At 37.3% G+C, this 15,796-nt stretch overlaps 2 protein-coding genes across 4 annotated transcripts in view; one reads left to right on the top strand and one right to left on the bottom strand.

Annotated features, from left to right (window-relative positions):
* Positions 1-5,663: 5,663 nt before the first annotated feature.
* Positions 5,664-6,825, bottom strand: LOC6036491 (isochorismatase domain-containing protein 1). Of its 3 annotated transcripts, none has more exons than XM_038249376.1 (3): positions 6,732-6,825; positions 6,484-6,631; positions 5,664-6,292 (listed from the first exon to the last, which is right to left on the bottom strand). In XM_038249376.1, exons 2-3 carry the CDS (start codon positions 6,613-6,615, stop codon positions 5,819-5,821), a joined length of 606 nt encoding a protein of 201 aa, XP_038105304.1. In that variant the 5' UTR covers positions 6,616-6,631; positions 6,732-6,825; the 3' UTR covers positions 5,664-5,818. The 3 variants fall into 3 exon arrangements, with proteins under 3 accessions (XP_038105304.1, XP_001846540.1, XP_038105303.1); XM_001846488.2 differs by having other exon boundaries at positions 6,716-6,806; XM_038249375.1 differs by having other exon boundaries at positions 6,693-6,798.
* A 1,021-nt stretch (positions 6,826-7,846) lies between these two features.
* The window catches only part of LOC6036488 (mucin-2), a 53,468-nt gene continuing 45,518 nt past the window's right edge, over positions 7,847-15,796 (top strand). The window contains 2 exon segments of the mRNA XM_038249784.1: positions 7,847-8,478; positions 10,445-11,124. Coding sequence (XP_038105712.1) covers positions 11,094-11,124 — 31 coding nt within the window. The 5' untranslated portion in view covers positions 7,847-8,478; positions 10,445-11,093.

Genomic DNA, 15,796 nt, shown 5'->3' with positions numbered 1-15,796 from the left:
TTAATATGTCAAAACAATCAAAAATGAATGTGAGCAATGAGAACTTTCACAAAACCCCTATTTTTTTAATTTAGATAAATTTATTCCAATATTCGAATTGATGAAAATCTGATTACTATACATTTGGCGTTCAACAAGACTCTAATGTTGATTGCTTTTAATTAATTTCTTTGACATTTCTAATTTCTATGCTGGTTTACAATAATATTTAAATTTGAAGGGGTACAGAATGTAAAATTAAAAAATATATATATATTTTCAGGCTAATAAATTCTATATAAAGATTGATTTATATAAACATAAACGATACCTTAATCACTAAAAACAAGTATAGTGTGCCTGATCCAGAATCAATGTTTAAATCATTTCTGTATTAATGATTTAATTATGTATACGACACTGAACTATTTGTTATCATTCTATTGAATTATAGTTCTATCGCAAAATCATTATTTAAACCTTTGGTGAAATATTGTGAGCAACACTTCAAAATATAAAGCAATTACAAAACCAGGTTGAAGGATAAAAAACATGCTCAAAAAATCAAATGTTAAACTTATTCTTCAACATGTGTCCAAATTACCCCACAAAATGTGTTCATATTACCCCACAAGGCATGTCCAAATTACCCCATAGGGGTGTTCATATTACCCCCACACAAAAATGTGGGGGTAATTTAGACACCTTTTAACTTTTGCGATAAAAATGGGGTTTACATCAAAATTTATCGAAATGAATGACATTTTTCCATCAAATATGGTATCTATTATCCTCTGGTGTCATCCACATCCCTTTAAAATATCCATACAGCCCGTAACAGAGCAATTTCCTTAGGGTGTCCAAATTACCCCACACTCCCCTACGTTCGAAAAAAATAATTTCAAATGGAAAAGATCTTAGAATTTCAGGGGAATCGACCAGGCATTGTTCTCTAAACCTTAAGGTTGCAAAGTTGCAGCATGTTTAGAATTAGGTTAATAAATTTAGTAATTAAACATGAGAAAAAGAAAAGCTTTGCCACCACTAAAAAAATATTTCAGGAATTTTAAGGAAAGTTTCGTAATTCCCATTCCCCTCCGATAGTACAGAAAAACATGAAATTTCACATTGTTTACGAATTTTACACACCAAAATATTTGTTATATTATAATTTTTTTATGACCCGACAAAAATTAAAAAAAAATAAACATAAAAAACGTAATATGTTATCAGGATATTACCGTATTAAGGCTAGTATGCAGATCGGAAGGAAAGGGGTCAAGAAACAGCTTTACGAACAGAAAAACAAAGGAGAGAGAGCGATTTCTTGGGGCTTTTCTTCACCCTCTTTGACTTGCTTGCGCTGCCTCTGCTGCCCATTTTATTTTTTTCTTGACCGGTTCCTTCCGAACTGCGTATACCGCTTTACAGAAAACCTTGAAAAAATCAGAAATTATATGTTCTACTGATTATCAGGAAGGTGCTGTGTCCTATCCCTCTCCTAGACCATACCAAAATCCATGATAAAGCTGTCAGACCAAATCTGTCAGACCAAGACTGTCAGACCAAAGAGCGAAAAGTAAACAATCTTGGTCTTCGACGTAGGTGCACACAAATCAAGAAGAGAAAATTTGAAATTTACTCTCTTTCCATCATTCTGATTATAGGGTCTTCGTCGTTCAAAATAATGTAAACAATATAAATATTTTGACCGGGTAATTGTCTTTTGCAAACAGAACATAACCAAACTTTTCGGCACCCTCAGCAAACGTCAAATCAATACAAATTGCTGCCTGATCTTTTTCCCGGATCTCTCCCGGAAAAGACCCGGCAGCAATTTTGTATGGTTTGACGTTTGCGGAGTGTACCAAAAAATGTAAACAAATCACTTAGTGCATCATACAATAATAACCCAACACAGACTACTCCTTACTGAAGCGTGTACTTGACTTTGACAGCGAATGAAAAGAGGCACCTGTTTATGTTTACGCTGTGGACAGTTGAGAGTGAACGTTTGGCGCGGAAGTGGGAGTGTGATTGAATTGTGCTGGAACCGGTTGGCGGAATCCGGAACAGGGCACGACGGAAGCGGACATGAGGTCAGTGGGTGGTTGGGAGGTTAATGATGTGCAGTAGCCTGTCCCATTTTGAGGTCATGTCGAGGAATTTCAGGTGCTCACTTCTTAAATGGTAGATTATGATGTTAGGAACAATGTTTTCTTAGACAAGAAAAAATAATAAAATACTTTCTCGCACCCCCTAGTCGATTTACTGAAAAAGTCACTTTTTGAACAAATTTTCTAAAATCGCTTGGAATCAATACAAAAACTGTTTCGATCAGGTGTGTATTATCTTCAAACGATAGGTTTTTGTCCATAGATTAAGATGCACTATCAATATTGGACGAAAATTTAAGTTTTGGACTCTCCCAGGCGGATTTGTGTCGAAAAAATCGCATTTTTTCGAAACTTTTTTCAGAAATGTTCATTTAATTCAGGGTAGCCTATTTTTCCCAGTGAAACCAATACGTGCAGCTTGTAGGAAATTTCATGGCGAACATTTTTCTCTCTAAGAAAATGCAATTTCGACACTCCAGAGCCAAGATATTTGAGTTTTAGTGAGGAAAAAAGTGCCAATTTTCAAAATTTCTCAGAATTCTGAAGCAAGGCCTACTAATTACACGATGTAGCAAGCACATGTCTCAAAGGTCAGGGTATGCTTTTTATAGTAATTTTGGCCGCTGAATCCGAATCTGAAATCAAATTTCGTGCAAACAGTGATGTTTTGGAGCTACACCCTTTTTGGAATGTTATTTGCGTGTTTAAGAGGTAGTTTTTGTAAATATTGCTCGGTTTGTTGTCGTATCAAGGTGCTCCGATTTGGATGAAACTTTCAGCGTTTGTTTGTCTATACATGAGATGAACTCATGCCAAAAATGAGCCCTCTAAGACAAAGGGAAGTGGGGTAAAACGGGCATTGAAGATTGAGGTCCAAAAAACATAAAAAATCTTAAAATTGCTCGTATTTAAGTAAAACTTCATCAATTTCAACTATCTTAGATGCATTTGAATGGTCTTTTGAAGCACTTCAAAATGAGCCATAGACATCCAAGATTGGTTTAACTTTTCTCATAGCTTTTGCAAATTACTGTTAAAAATTGTTTTTTTAAACCTCAATATATTTTTGCAACAGCCTCCAACACCCATACTCTTTTAGTTCAAGTTAGGAATTTCATGGACTATAAGCCTACGGTAATAACTTTTGGCCAATCGCAGTTTTTCTCATAGTTTTTCGATTTTTCTATAACAAACATTTTACAATGTTAGTTATTGTCCTGTTGTTTAGTCTCACTTTTGTCATATTCGAAATCCTCGGAAAATTCAAACTCCAAACTGGCATGAGTTCATCTCATGTATAGACAAACAAACGCTGAAAGTTTCATCCAAATCGGAGCACCTTGATACGACAACAAACCGAGCAATATTTACAAAAACTACCTCTTAAACACGCAAATAACATTCCAAAAGGGTGTAGCTCCAAAACATCACTGTTTGCACGAAATTTGATTTCAGATTCGGATTCAGCGGCCAAAATTACTATAAAAGCATACCCTGACCTTTGAGACATATGCTTGCTACATCGTGTAATTAGTAGGCCTTGCTTCAGAATTCTGAGAAATTTTGAAAATTGGCACTTTTTTCCTCACTAAAACTCAAATATCTCGGCTCTGGAGTGTCGAAATTGCATTTTCTCAGAGAGAAAAATGTTCGCCATGAAATTTCCTACAAGCTGCACGTATTGGTTTTACTGGGAAAAATAGGCTACCCTAAATTAAATGAACATTTCTGAAAAAAGTTTCGAAAAAATGCGATTTTTTCGACACAAATCCGCCTGGGAGAGTCCAAAAACTTAAATTTTCGTCCAATATTGATAGTGCATCTTAATCTATGGACAAAAACCTATCGTTTGAAGATAATACACACCTGATCGAAACAGTTTTTGTATTGATTCCAAGCGATTTTAGAAAATTTGTTCAAAAAAGTGACTTTTTTCAGTAAATCGACTAGGGGGTGCGAGAAAGTATTTTATTATTTTTTCTTGTCTAAGAAAACATTGTTCCTAACATCATAATCTACCATTTAAGAAGTGAGCACCTGAAATTCCTCGACATGACCTCAAAATGGGACAGGCTAATGTGCAGCGATGGTGCTGCATCCGGAACGTCATGTCTCAAGGAGTCCCGGTTGCGACTCTACACTGATGACACTGGAACCTGCGGTAAAGGGACCGGTTTCGATGCCAGATGACGGCGTATTTTTCGAAGACCTTGTTCGAAGTTGGTAAGAAATGTGTTTATTAGGGTGTTTCATCCAAACAAAAAAGTTCTCAGAATCAGGCAAACCGAGGTTCCCCTAGTAGAAGATACCCATAGGGACTCTCATGCCAAATATCAGCCCATTTGGTTGAGAATTGGCCTGTCCCCAGCGGTTCAAAGTTTACATGTAAATTACTATGGGATTTTTATGTTTTTCGTTCAATCGTTCCTACAGGTCTGGGGACAACCTGGATTCACTCGGAATAAAGACAGGTGTGTAGAGGATGGTCCAATGAACCAATTCCAGAAGGAATTAGGGTTGTCCATTCTGTCCCCAAGGTGCGCATTGGATCGACGTCCGGTGTCTCCAAAACCAACGATTCATCCTTCAAAAGCATCACATTGTCCTTAGTATGCTATGACGGCTAACTGAAAATTACGACGCCCCATATCAGACGGTGAACACGTGGTAGAGCATTTACTCAAGTTTTGGCTCAGAAACATACTTTAAAGTAATAAAATTATAATTTTTGATGTTCCTGTAACAATTTGAACTATTCCAAATAACGTAACATGATGATTTTGTAATAATAATGCAATCGATGCTTCTCCACGTGTTCACCGTCTGACATGGGGCGTCGTAATTTTCAGCTAGCCGTCATAGCATACTAAGGACAATGCGTACACTGTTTATGTTACAGACATGACCAGTATGACAGAGAACATTATTAGATAACAAAAAAAACTCAAGAGGATTGACATCGTTCGTAGTTGGAGCGCTTAAGAAAATGCCAAAATTAATTGTTTTGAATCAAAGGCACCTAATCATGTGTTTTATTCACAGTTCTATAATGAGAAATGGGATAGAAACTATGTCGAAATTTTGCGAATAACCAACGGTCTTCTTAGCTAAAAGAGCTGTCAAACAAGATACACTCAACCCCCGGTGGTTGGTCACGTTTTCGTTTGACACTTTTTTAGTTTGTACCCCGTTGGTTGGTCAAAGTTAAAATAAAAAGTGACGAACTGTCACTTTTTCATGGCACTCACGCACACTATCAAAACAAACGTTTGGTAGTGTGTGTGAACTCCGTGTAAAAGGGGTGTCAAACTAAAAAGTGACCCCGTTCGTTTGACAACAGTTGGTGTCAAACCATCGGAGTTTGAGTGTACTTTCTTTCAAGAAAAGTTATGACTTTTCAAAATAAATTTTTAAATATATTTTAACTTTTTGTATTAGTACAAAGAGTCATTGCCCTCATAAAATAAGCTTTATCGTTGTGTTTAGTATAATAAGCAATCTGAACTAAATTTCAAGACTGTATCTTAGAAAATCTTTGTTTTTCAAATTCATAAAAAAAAACAAAAATAAAATATTACCAAAAACCACCTCAAATTTATTACAAACAAAACATACTTTTACAAAGTTGGATTCTAAGAATCTTCAATATTCCTTGTATTACAGATAAAAGATGTCTCTAAATGCACTTTTCAGTTCAACCATTCTCAAACTCGCACCCCTTCTCACAGCTTGGCCAACCCGGTGTCGACGGACGCATCCCGCACCACGTGCCGCACCGTGTCGAACGCCGGGTGGTTCTTGTCCTTCATCAGCTTGAATATGATGTTTTCGCTCGTCGAAACGAAACATCCGTACTGTCGCAGACGCTCCAGCGCTAGCTTGCGATCTTCCTGGGTTCGCGACACGGAACAATCCGCGGCCACGTGCACGGTGTACCCGTCCTTGAGCAGGTCCATCGCCGTTTGCTCCAGGCAGATGTGGGACTCGAGCCCGAACAGGACCACCGTTTCCAGGTTTCCACTGCCGTACAGCTCGTTTATTTTAGACTTGACCTCAGGGATCATCATGCTGAACAGGGTCTTTGGGAAGACCGCCTTGGCGTGGGCAATGTCCAGCTCCGGAACGATTTTGCCCAGCTTTTCCGGGTAGTGTTCGGTTACGATCAGGGGGATGTCCAACATCTTGCCGGCTTGGACCTGAAAAATTTAGCGACGGTTTGAGTCTTGGCTAAATTTGTTTTGCTTACGACACTGATTGCTTTGACCTTCGTCACCATTATCAATCAACATCTGTTATCTAAGGACATCATAGCAGGCCGAATACGTCACTATTCTACGCACTTTTTTAAGCCCAGCTTACATAATTTGAATTTGGTATGGAAACTCACCAACTTTCCGGCATTTTTGACAACCGGGTCGAACATCGGCATGCCGGGTCGGAACTTGGCCTGCAGGTCGCACAGCATAAACAGCGTCTTTTTGACGTCCAGGAAGCCCAATTTAGTAAGCTGGCGTGCCATTTTGCTGCTTGGATGGCTAAAATTGAACGGGATTTGCGTAAGTTTAGGGAATTTTTGACGTAAAATCGCAATTTTACGTAAACAACAAAGAGTTTTCAACCTTTTTCTCGACTTACAGATGTATCTGAAATGAAAGCCAGCTGAAGTTGTGTGTGAATAATACTATGAAGGGGTGGTGACTGGTGTGTGATGGTGTTTTCCAGAGACGTTTTGGGGGAACAAAGTTTGAAAAGACACCTCAAATTTGTTAAATTGAATCAAAATAATGAAAAGTGAAACATAACAAAATATATATTATTTCAATTATCCCAAAATAGCTCTGCGTGCTAGGAAAAAAGTTAGATCTATAGAAATTTCTGTGCATGAAGTGCATGACTACTACTTGTTAAAAATATTAATACTTCGATTACGGACTTCATCGTTTTGGTATCTGCAAGGGAACATAAACTTCTTTGATGTGAAGTGATAGTGTTATGCAGTGATAGTGTTAGGCAAACTTATGTTGCGATGTATTCAGGTAAGTACAAATCCATCATACGTGTTCAATAAGAGGTATTAAAAAGATACTCTAAATAAAATACTGTTGACCTGTCAATCGACATGTAGTATCAGTAACATGTTGTTAAACATTATGTTAAGCCTCTTTTGAAGAAAACCAAGTTAAAATATCAAATGCTACTTGACCTCAGTTTTCAATATTAAAAGCAAATGTTCTGATTTGACATGACATTCATAATTTTGTTCGTGAAAATAAACAACTATACTTAATATCTAATATTGATTTAATGACCCTTCCGCTGTTATGTACCGTCAAAAACAAAGTCTCGAAATCTAAAAGCAATTCTGGCATCGCTGATTTTCACAGTACTCCCGGTCAACATACTCCTGAAGGTAGTCCACAAGCATATCCACACCCAGCAACTAACGCGTGCTACCAACTTTGACAAGCTCAAAATCTCTCACTGAAACCTGTGATCCAAAATGGCGTCACAAGTCTCGCCGTAGTGTGTTGTCTGCCTCTCTGTCTGTCGCACGTACACACACTCACACACCCAGTGCCTGCTTCGATCTCAGGTGCTGTTTATGACTTGTCGGGCTGCCAACCGTTGCAAGAAACCAAGGGGCGTCTCACTATGGTGAGAGAAAGCAAAATCGCAGCCTTCTGTGGTGGTGGTGCGTTTTGACAGCCAACGCACATACACACACATGCACATTTGGCAGCACTGTCTCCGACTTGACACAACAGCCTTCGTGTGCGAGCGGATGAGGTCCCGCAGCAGCAGTCGCTATCGAAATCGGTAATTTTAGCCCCGCAAACCGGTGTTCCGAGTGTCGAGTGAGTGCGCGACGCGTCCCCGAGTGTGCCGCGAGTGCGACGTGCATCAAGTTGACCACTGCAGTGCGCCGGAAGTGGCATAAAAGTCCGCGGAAAAACCGAGCCATCCCAGCAGTCCGTCGTCGTCGTCGTAGTTCGTCATTGTATAGTAGGCTCTGGTTCACCTTTTCACGGTGAGACGTGAGCCAGTGAGTGTGTGCAATTGTGAATGTGTGTGTGTGTGCGTGTGCGGTCGAGTGAGACCGAAAAGTAGGCGCACACACGGGCAGTGCAGAACAACGGTACACAACACAACGTGCGAGAGTGAGAGGGGGAGAGTCGCGTAAAGCGATGTGCATGAGATGGTGAGAAGTGAGCGGGGACTCACTGCCTGGTTGCAACGAAGCGCGACCGTGTTTGTGTGAGTGTGGGAGCAGTGTGAAAACGCGACGTATCTTTGTGTGTATTGGTGTTAACCTGAGCAAGACGAAGCTAGCGAAGAAGCAGAGTTTGCGGAGCAGTGTCGGCGTGACAAAAAGGATTGAAAGGTTTGTTTATTGTTTTTTCAATGTTTTGATGCGACTTTTGATAACAACTGAAGTAGGACTTTTTGGAGTTTGTATGACTTAAAATAAAGTGATATGTATCAATATTTTGTTTTGGTTTGACAATGCACATTTCTACAGTCTTTATTTTTGATAAAGTCTTTTAATCTATTGTGTTTCATATGTAGAGTTTTTTTTAAAGGTCCTATAAACTACTGCGCTTTATATGTTTATAGGACCTTTTAAAAAAATGAAATGATACCTAATCTTGAATGAATTCATTATTTGTAATGTTTTGAATAATGTTAAACTGTTCTAAAATCTAGCCTCATGATAAAACAAAAAAACTAACTAGATCCTAAGTTGGTGGTCCCTTCCTCACTATCGCCTAAAATGGATCACATAAAATATCTGTGAATAATTTTCATCTAAGTTATTAACTTTTCTGAAACCTAGTGCGTATCAAACTCGGTTCAGATCCCTTAAAATAAGCCAGAGAAGTCTTTCGATTACCTATCCAACGATAAAGTACATGAATGTCACTTAAGTGGTCATAACTAGAGACAGGGTTGCCAGATGATGAAATTTTTAGACTCATTCGAAAGGTCTCTCAGTTATCTATCAAACTACGGTTAAAAATTCAAATTCGAAGGCCACGTGGTTTAGATTTATTTTCAAATTTGACAAAGAACTTTATCCTAAGGGGCTCATCTGCGGTGTAAATCAATAGAAATCAAAGATCACAAAAAAAATGTCGCATAACCGCGTAGCACCATTATTTTAGGTACTGTTCATTATACAATGGTTTGTATGTGACTTCAAACTATTGAATCATAAAACATTTTTTTCGATTTTTTTTTAATTTGAGTTCTGCGACTCTATTTTAGTCAAATTTAAATGGTTAATTGCCTATATCATAAAAACATATTTTTTTCAATATTTCATCACCGCCATTTTGGCCATTACCTTGGATTTAAAAATTCTAAATCACTTTACATTTAGTGGTCATACTAAAGCTCAACAATTCAAAACAAGACAACGACATTTTTTTTCGTGATTCGATTTTCCGAAGTAAAATTTTGTCAGGCCTTCGAATAATCGAGTCTGGACTTTATTCTAATGTAATTATGTTTGATTTTCTGGCAATCCTGTCTTAATCAGATATATGATTTCTGAAAATACAGTTCTGATTTTTCACTTCAGAATTATTAAATATAAGAAAAATGTATTTTGTTATTTAATCAACTATTCAAATTTGAATAAATTGTAGTCGCAGAACTAGAATTTGATGTTTTAAGTAAAAAAATAATGATAAATAATAAAAAAATGTTCATGATTTCATTATCCAAAGTTTCACACAAAATTTCGATTCAGAAATCACTCACTCATCGCCGAACGAATCTTTGCCGACTGAGCGCGCAACCATTCGTGAGCGAACTCGACTCGCTAGCTGCCAGCGCCTTGGCCAATCGTTTCACACAGCGATACAAATACTTTGAGAATTTCGTTGCCTGCTGCGACGGACGAGAGTTACAAACGAATATGCTCAGAGCGACAGTCTTTTGGCCTACTACAGTTTGCCGTCAATTTCTATTTGGCAAGGGGTTCACCTTGTCAAATGTGGCTTGATGTTGTGTTTTCAACAAAATTGCAAAATATTTGAGATATGTAACATTGATTTGAAGCCGTTGAATAAATGATCTGAAAAAAATCCGATCGCAGACTATTTTGAGTCAGCTTTGAACCAGATAGCGCAATCAGTCTCTCTGAGCCATTTGCTGTACCCGTCGATTCGAGTGAGAGCAAAGAGAGAGAGCGTATTCAGTAGTGATTGGTGTGGAAGTGACAGTGAATACAAATGTATCTTTTTTGAGCAATCCCTTGATACAAACATTCGGATAATCCAAACTTCGGATTATCGAGATTAATTTTTAAATTAATTTTCTTTTTCACTTTCTTTTACTTTCAGAATTAAAAAAAAATCGTGACAAATCCCGCTAAAGGAAGCCCACAACTCCATTCCATCAGCTGGCACCACGTTCCGTACCGTACTCTATCCGTGTCATACCGTGTGCAAGAGAAGCAAGTCAAAGCAAAAGAGCAAATCTACATAATCGCACACATCATTTGAAGCAACAGAACCCCGAAGCACCGTGAAAACGCAAAAGAAGAGAGAGAGAGTTAAAAAAAGTGGAAAATGAGTCTAATGTCCGCGGACGCGCCATCGAGCTTGTTCGACGGGTGAATGTGTTGATTAGAAGAGGTGGTCGTCGACCAGGTCTAGATTTTGGCACACAGGTCCGTCCGAAAATGTGTGCGCGTGTGTAGTGGTGGTGTTCCCACACAAGTGTGAGTGTCTGTGATTTGTTGGACGAGAGCAATCAAATAAATCGGAGCTCAGAGTGGAAAGAGTTGAAAAAAAAAGGAAGAAGAAGAGGAAGTAGAAGCGCCGATGCACCCGGAACCGGTTCCGGAGGTGCTCGGAAGCCGGAAGTAGGCCGCGGTGATCTGTTCCGAACCAGGAAGGACAAACCCCCGAACCATCCCCGGAGTCCGCCGGAGGCCGTCGCAGCATTTGCGTCCGCCTTGGCCGACATCCGACACTCCTTGGTGCGCCAATGAATCGTCGGCAATCGTTGGACAAGCCAGGTGAGCAAGGTGAAACATCTTTTTTTATTATTATTTTTGCTTATTTTTTGTTTCTATTGTTGTTGGTTCTTTATGTCCCACACGGCAGTTTATTATTCCGTTCTTATTTGGCCTCTTTTGCGTTCAACACACATAATCTGCTAAATATAGGGGATCAGACATATCACGGCTGCTGCACTCTCGAGTTCTTTGTGAATCCCGCAAGTGAGCGTTTTCTCTCACTCTTGCGAAATTTCACAAAAATAGTGAGCAGCGCTCAACGCTAATAAAATCTGTCAAAATCGTCGTTTCTTAACAAAAGATTATTTCATAATTGAAATACATCTTCACAAAATGGTTCTTTCATCGCCAAAATCATTCAACAAAAACCAAAAACAAACAAATCCATCTCTTAATTGCACAAAAAAGCCAGGTAAACAGTGCTCGATGAGAAGTGAGCCGTGAGCAAAACGAACAGCCAAACTCACCGCGGTGGTGGTGGATTCGATGAATGAAACCAGCCAGCGGCCAGCCGAAGCAAGTGAGCAAAACGAAGAAGCAAAAACATCACGCAGACAGAGGCGGACGAGATTTGCGATGGATATCGTCGGGAGAGAGTGCAACGAGTGAGTGAGTGATTGTGGAAGTGGGACCTATCAGACGGACTATAGGAGGACTTGTGCGCGGATATTGGATTATGTCAATTTGGGTTTTGCTGTAAGTGAAGTGGTCGTGGTTGTGGAGATATTTTATGGTCTTAAATTACCTTTATGTTGATAAAAAAAATGTTAGAAAAATAAATAACATGAGCATAAAAGTAGATAAAAAAAAATACTTTCCTTCATATTACTTAGTTATGCCAAAATAGAAGTTTTACTTGCTTCAAAATAATGCATTATTCTCACAGTAATTTGGAGCTCCGCGTTGAACTTGAAGCACTGCACGAGCGGGGTTCCAAATGAATGTGGTCTTAAAACCTCTTTGACAGATCTTTTTTCTTCGCTAAAATCAATCAAATTTCTATGATTTTTACGGAAATGTTTGCCTAAACGTAGCTTTTTGTGAAAAGAATTCAAAAGCCGTTAAAAAATAATGAAATGAAATGAAAAAAAAATAACGAAAAAAGGTTCCTTTTTATAAAGAAGTTAATAAAAAAAAGTCCGTTTAAGACAAATCTGATGAAATTGTGGCTTATTCTGTCAAAATGTCAATTTTCATAGTATTCCTGAGGTCTCCCGGACATTTTTAACTATGACTTACGTTGTTTAACTATGGTTACGTTGATGTGGGAAGTCATTTGCGTTTGTGCAACATGGAAGGTATTGTTTTGATTGATCCGCAATATGTAAAACTAACTGTTGTTTTCATATCATCTAACACTTTTCTTTAGGTGGGAAATGATTTGCTTACTTATTTTGTCAGATATATTTTTTATCGTTGATTAGGTCGATGCAAATATTTAAAAAAGTTTTTGTCCCTCGGCCCTGGCCGAGGTCAAGGGGGGGGGGCAAAAAAATAAAAAAATATAAAAAATTAAATAACAAGCCATAGTCTTCACATTTAAATGAAAAAAGTGTTTTAAAATGCATTTTACACTAGTTCAGTTGTTTTGCAATCTCTAGTTTTCAAAAAATCTAAGATCTGACAAAAATAAAAATTGTATCGAAAAAAAAGATTTTGCATCGAACATTTTCAAAAAAATTTAAGATTTTTTAATAAACCCAAACATGCTGAAAATGATTTTAAACGCAGAAGAATGTATTTTAATTTGATTTCAGCTGGTTGCACTTGAATTTTCATTGAAATTTTGAAGTTTATTGTAAAAATATTTTTTTTGCCCCCTGATTTTTCGGCCCAATTTTGAAGGGGGGGTGACAAAAACTTTTAAAAATATTTGTACCAGCCTTACTTTTATTCTTCAACCGTAACTTGAGCTGTTAAATGCTAGGTATCATGTATTTATTTTAAATCTGTGGAGTCGGGTAGCTTTTGAAGCGACACACTCTAACTCTACAGAAAAAAACCTTAGATAATCCACCTTTAGGTGGTTGGTGCCTTCCTCGCATTCATAAAGTGAATACACTACACAGCCTCAAAAAAGTGTATAAAATTTATATTTAATTTATTATTTAATAACCACACAACAATTTATTATTTAATCACTTATTTTTTATCAAAATATCTGAGATCCGGCTTCAAAAAAGTGTATTAAAAATACTAAAATACTTATAACTTTTGATAGGGTTGTCAGATTTTCAATCTTTTGGGCTTGTTGGACTGCTTTTTCATTAAAATATTAGAGATCCGGCCTCAAAAAAAAGTACAAACATCACTTAAGTGCTCATAACTTTTGATGGGGTTGTCAGATCTTCAATCTTTTGAACGCGTTGGAAAGGTTTACACAAACCACCCTTTGACAATCTTCCGAAGTTTAGCTAAGTTCGTTTTTTTAGCATAACTTTAGAAGTACTTTTCTAAACTTCATAATATTAACTAAGGTGAGACCAAAACGGTCCAAATCGGTTCAGCCAGTCCGGAGATAATCGTGTGCATATTTTTCGGTGCACGGACTTATAGACATACACACGCACAGACATTTGTTCAGAGTTTGATTCTAAGTCGGTAGGTATACGCAGCCATGCCAGATATACAGATAAATCTATATTATACAGATTTTTCGATCCCAAAAATCACACAAATCTGTATATACAGATTTTTTTAAAATGATTATATTCGAAAATTTCAACAACTTAGTACTTGAAACATGTTCTAATATGATTTAAAAACTTAAATCTGCAGTAAAAAATCTGAAAAAATATTGTATGGCTTCGAATTTGACATGATACAGATAAAATACAAACATATTTCTAAGAAAATACAGATCTCCCATAAAATAATATGGCCTCGTTGGGTATACGTGAAGGTGGGTCTACGAGGTCGAATAAAAAAGTTCATTTTTCGAGTGATTTTAAAGCCTTTCCTTATTGAGGTGAGGAAGGCAAATCGTCTCCACCAACATTGACTCAGACTCCAGCAATAACTACCATTAACAACTTGTCGATTTCGACTTTGGCTTCAAAAAGACCCGACACTGACTCCGACAACACAGCCTTGCCCTAAATCAAAGTGAATCTGAAATTTGAAGTTTTATGATCTTAAAATAATGTTATTATTGCTTCATTGCTTTTTTTCCCTGAAAAGCGATGTTGGTTAAAGTCCGGACGATTGTAAAGATGCTGGTTTTTTGAGATAAACCCCTCCATATTTATTATTTTTAGAACAAATATGAAATCTCTCCAACGAGTCCAAAAGATTAAAGATCTGAAAACCCTACCAAAGTTATAAGCATTTATATGTTGTTTGTACACATTTTGGTGGCCATATCTCAGATATTTTGATGAAAAAGAGCTCAAATATGAAGATTTGATAACCCTATCAAAAGTTATAAGCTTTGAAGTGTAAATCATACTATTTTTTAAACAGAGTCTTAGATATTTTGATAAAAATATTGTCTGGATCTATCATACGAACTATCGCTGGATAGGTTATCAAAAGACTTTACCGATGAATCAGAAAGATTCAAGATGTGGAAACTTTAATTTGGAGCTTAATTTGTTAAACATGTTAAGGGGTATTGATGCTACTTTGATTAAATTAATTCACTATATGAATGTAAGGAAGGCATAAACCACCTTATTTATTTAAATAAGGTTCTAGTACTTATTATAAAGATTTGAGACTAAATAATCTTCTTATTTTAAACTTCAGTTTTGAGTTCAGCGTCAAATTCTAGTGGTTGATATCCTGTTACATTACGAAATGAATATTCTCAATACTACATAACCTCAGAGTTGACAGTAAAAAAGTTGAATTTTGGACGGTTACAAATTTAGTTGGTTGAATATTATCTTTTTTGAGTAATTTTGAATAATGTGAAAAAGTGATAAATTCAACCGATATTGATAAAAAATATCAATTTTTCTAAATTGCACTTTTTTCCAGCATTGAGGTATAGTACTAACAACTTAGGTCGGTTAGGTTGCCTTCTTAGGTCACAATCCTAAATAAAAACAAAGCTCTTTCTGATAGATTTGTCATGTTACTGGCTGTAGTTTTAATAACTCAAAAATCATATTCTAAAGCAATTTTAACCACTTTGTTTGATATTTTTGACCCCGTGAGTTCGAGCATTTGACAGCTGCTAAACGTGTTCTTATCAGCAAATGCCGATACGATAATTCAAAGATTTGGCAGATTTTTTCGAGGCATGAAAAGAGTTTTGTGCTGGCAACTATGAAATGAGATAGTTTTTGATTAAAATTTCTTCCAAATGTGAGAATGATTGCAGCTACCTTCTAGTTTATTAAGTGACCTTCTTCCCGATTTTCCTCACATTTCTACGCAGAAAATTTCAAACAATCAAGTCGTCGCATTCCTCCTATCATGTTTCCCATTCAGCACAACGCCAGAAAACCGGCTGCCGCCTGCCAGTTTTTGTTGTTATTGTTGCCGAAAAGTTCAAAAATATTTTTCGCTCATCCCACACTCGTTGGTCGAGACGATGCTACTGCGACTCCCTAAAAATAGCCCGGGTGAGAAACGACGACGACCGTGAGACGACGACGACGCTGACGGAAGGATAATAATCGCAAGAAGAAGTATGTTGTGGGGATGAAGATCCGATAATGAGAAG

Source organism: Culex quinquefasciatus, chromosome 1, assembly GCF_015732765.1.
Source record: "Culex quinquefasciatus strain JHB chromosome 1, VPISU_Cqui_1.0_pri_paternal, whole genome shotgun sequence".
In the NCBI taxonomy this organism is placed as follows: domain Eukaryota; kingdom Metazoa; phylum Arthropoda; class Insecta; order Diptera; family Culicidae; genus Culex; species Culex quinquefasciatus.
Note: the sequence above shows the minus strand (reverse complement) of the source record. Positions and strands in the feature narration are given on the sequence as shown.

Coding starts and splice junctions, on each gene's coding strand:
- LOC6036491 (XM_038249376.1), bottom strand. CDS start 6,615: ATGGCACGCCAGCTTACTAAATTGGGCTTCCTGGACGTCAAAAAGACG. Junction 6,293..6,483: donor TCAAAAATGCCGGAAAGTTG/GTGAGTTTCCAT, acceptor TAAATTTTTCAG/GTCCAAGCCGGCAAGATGTT.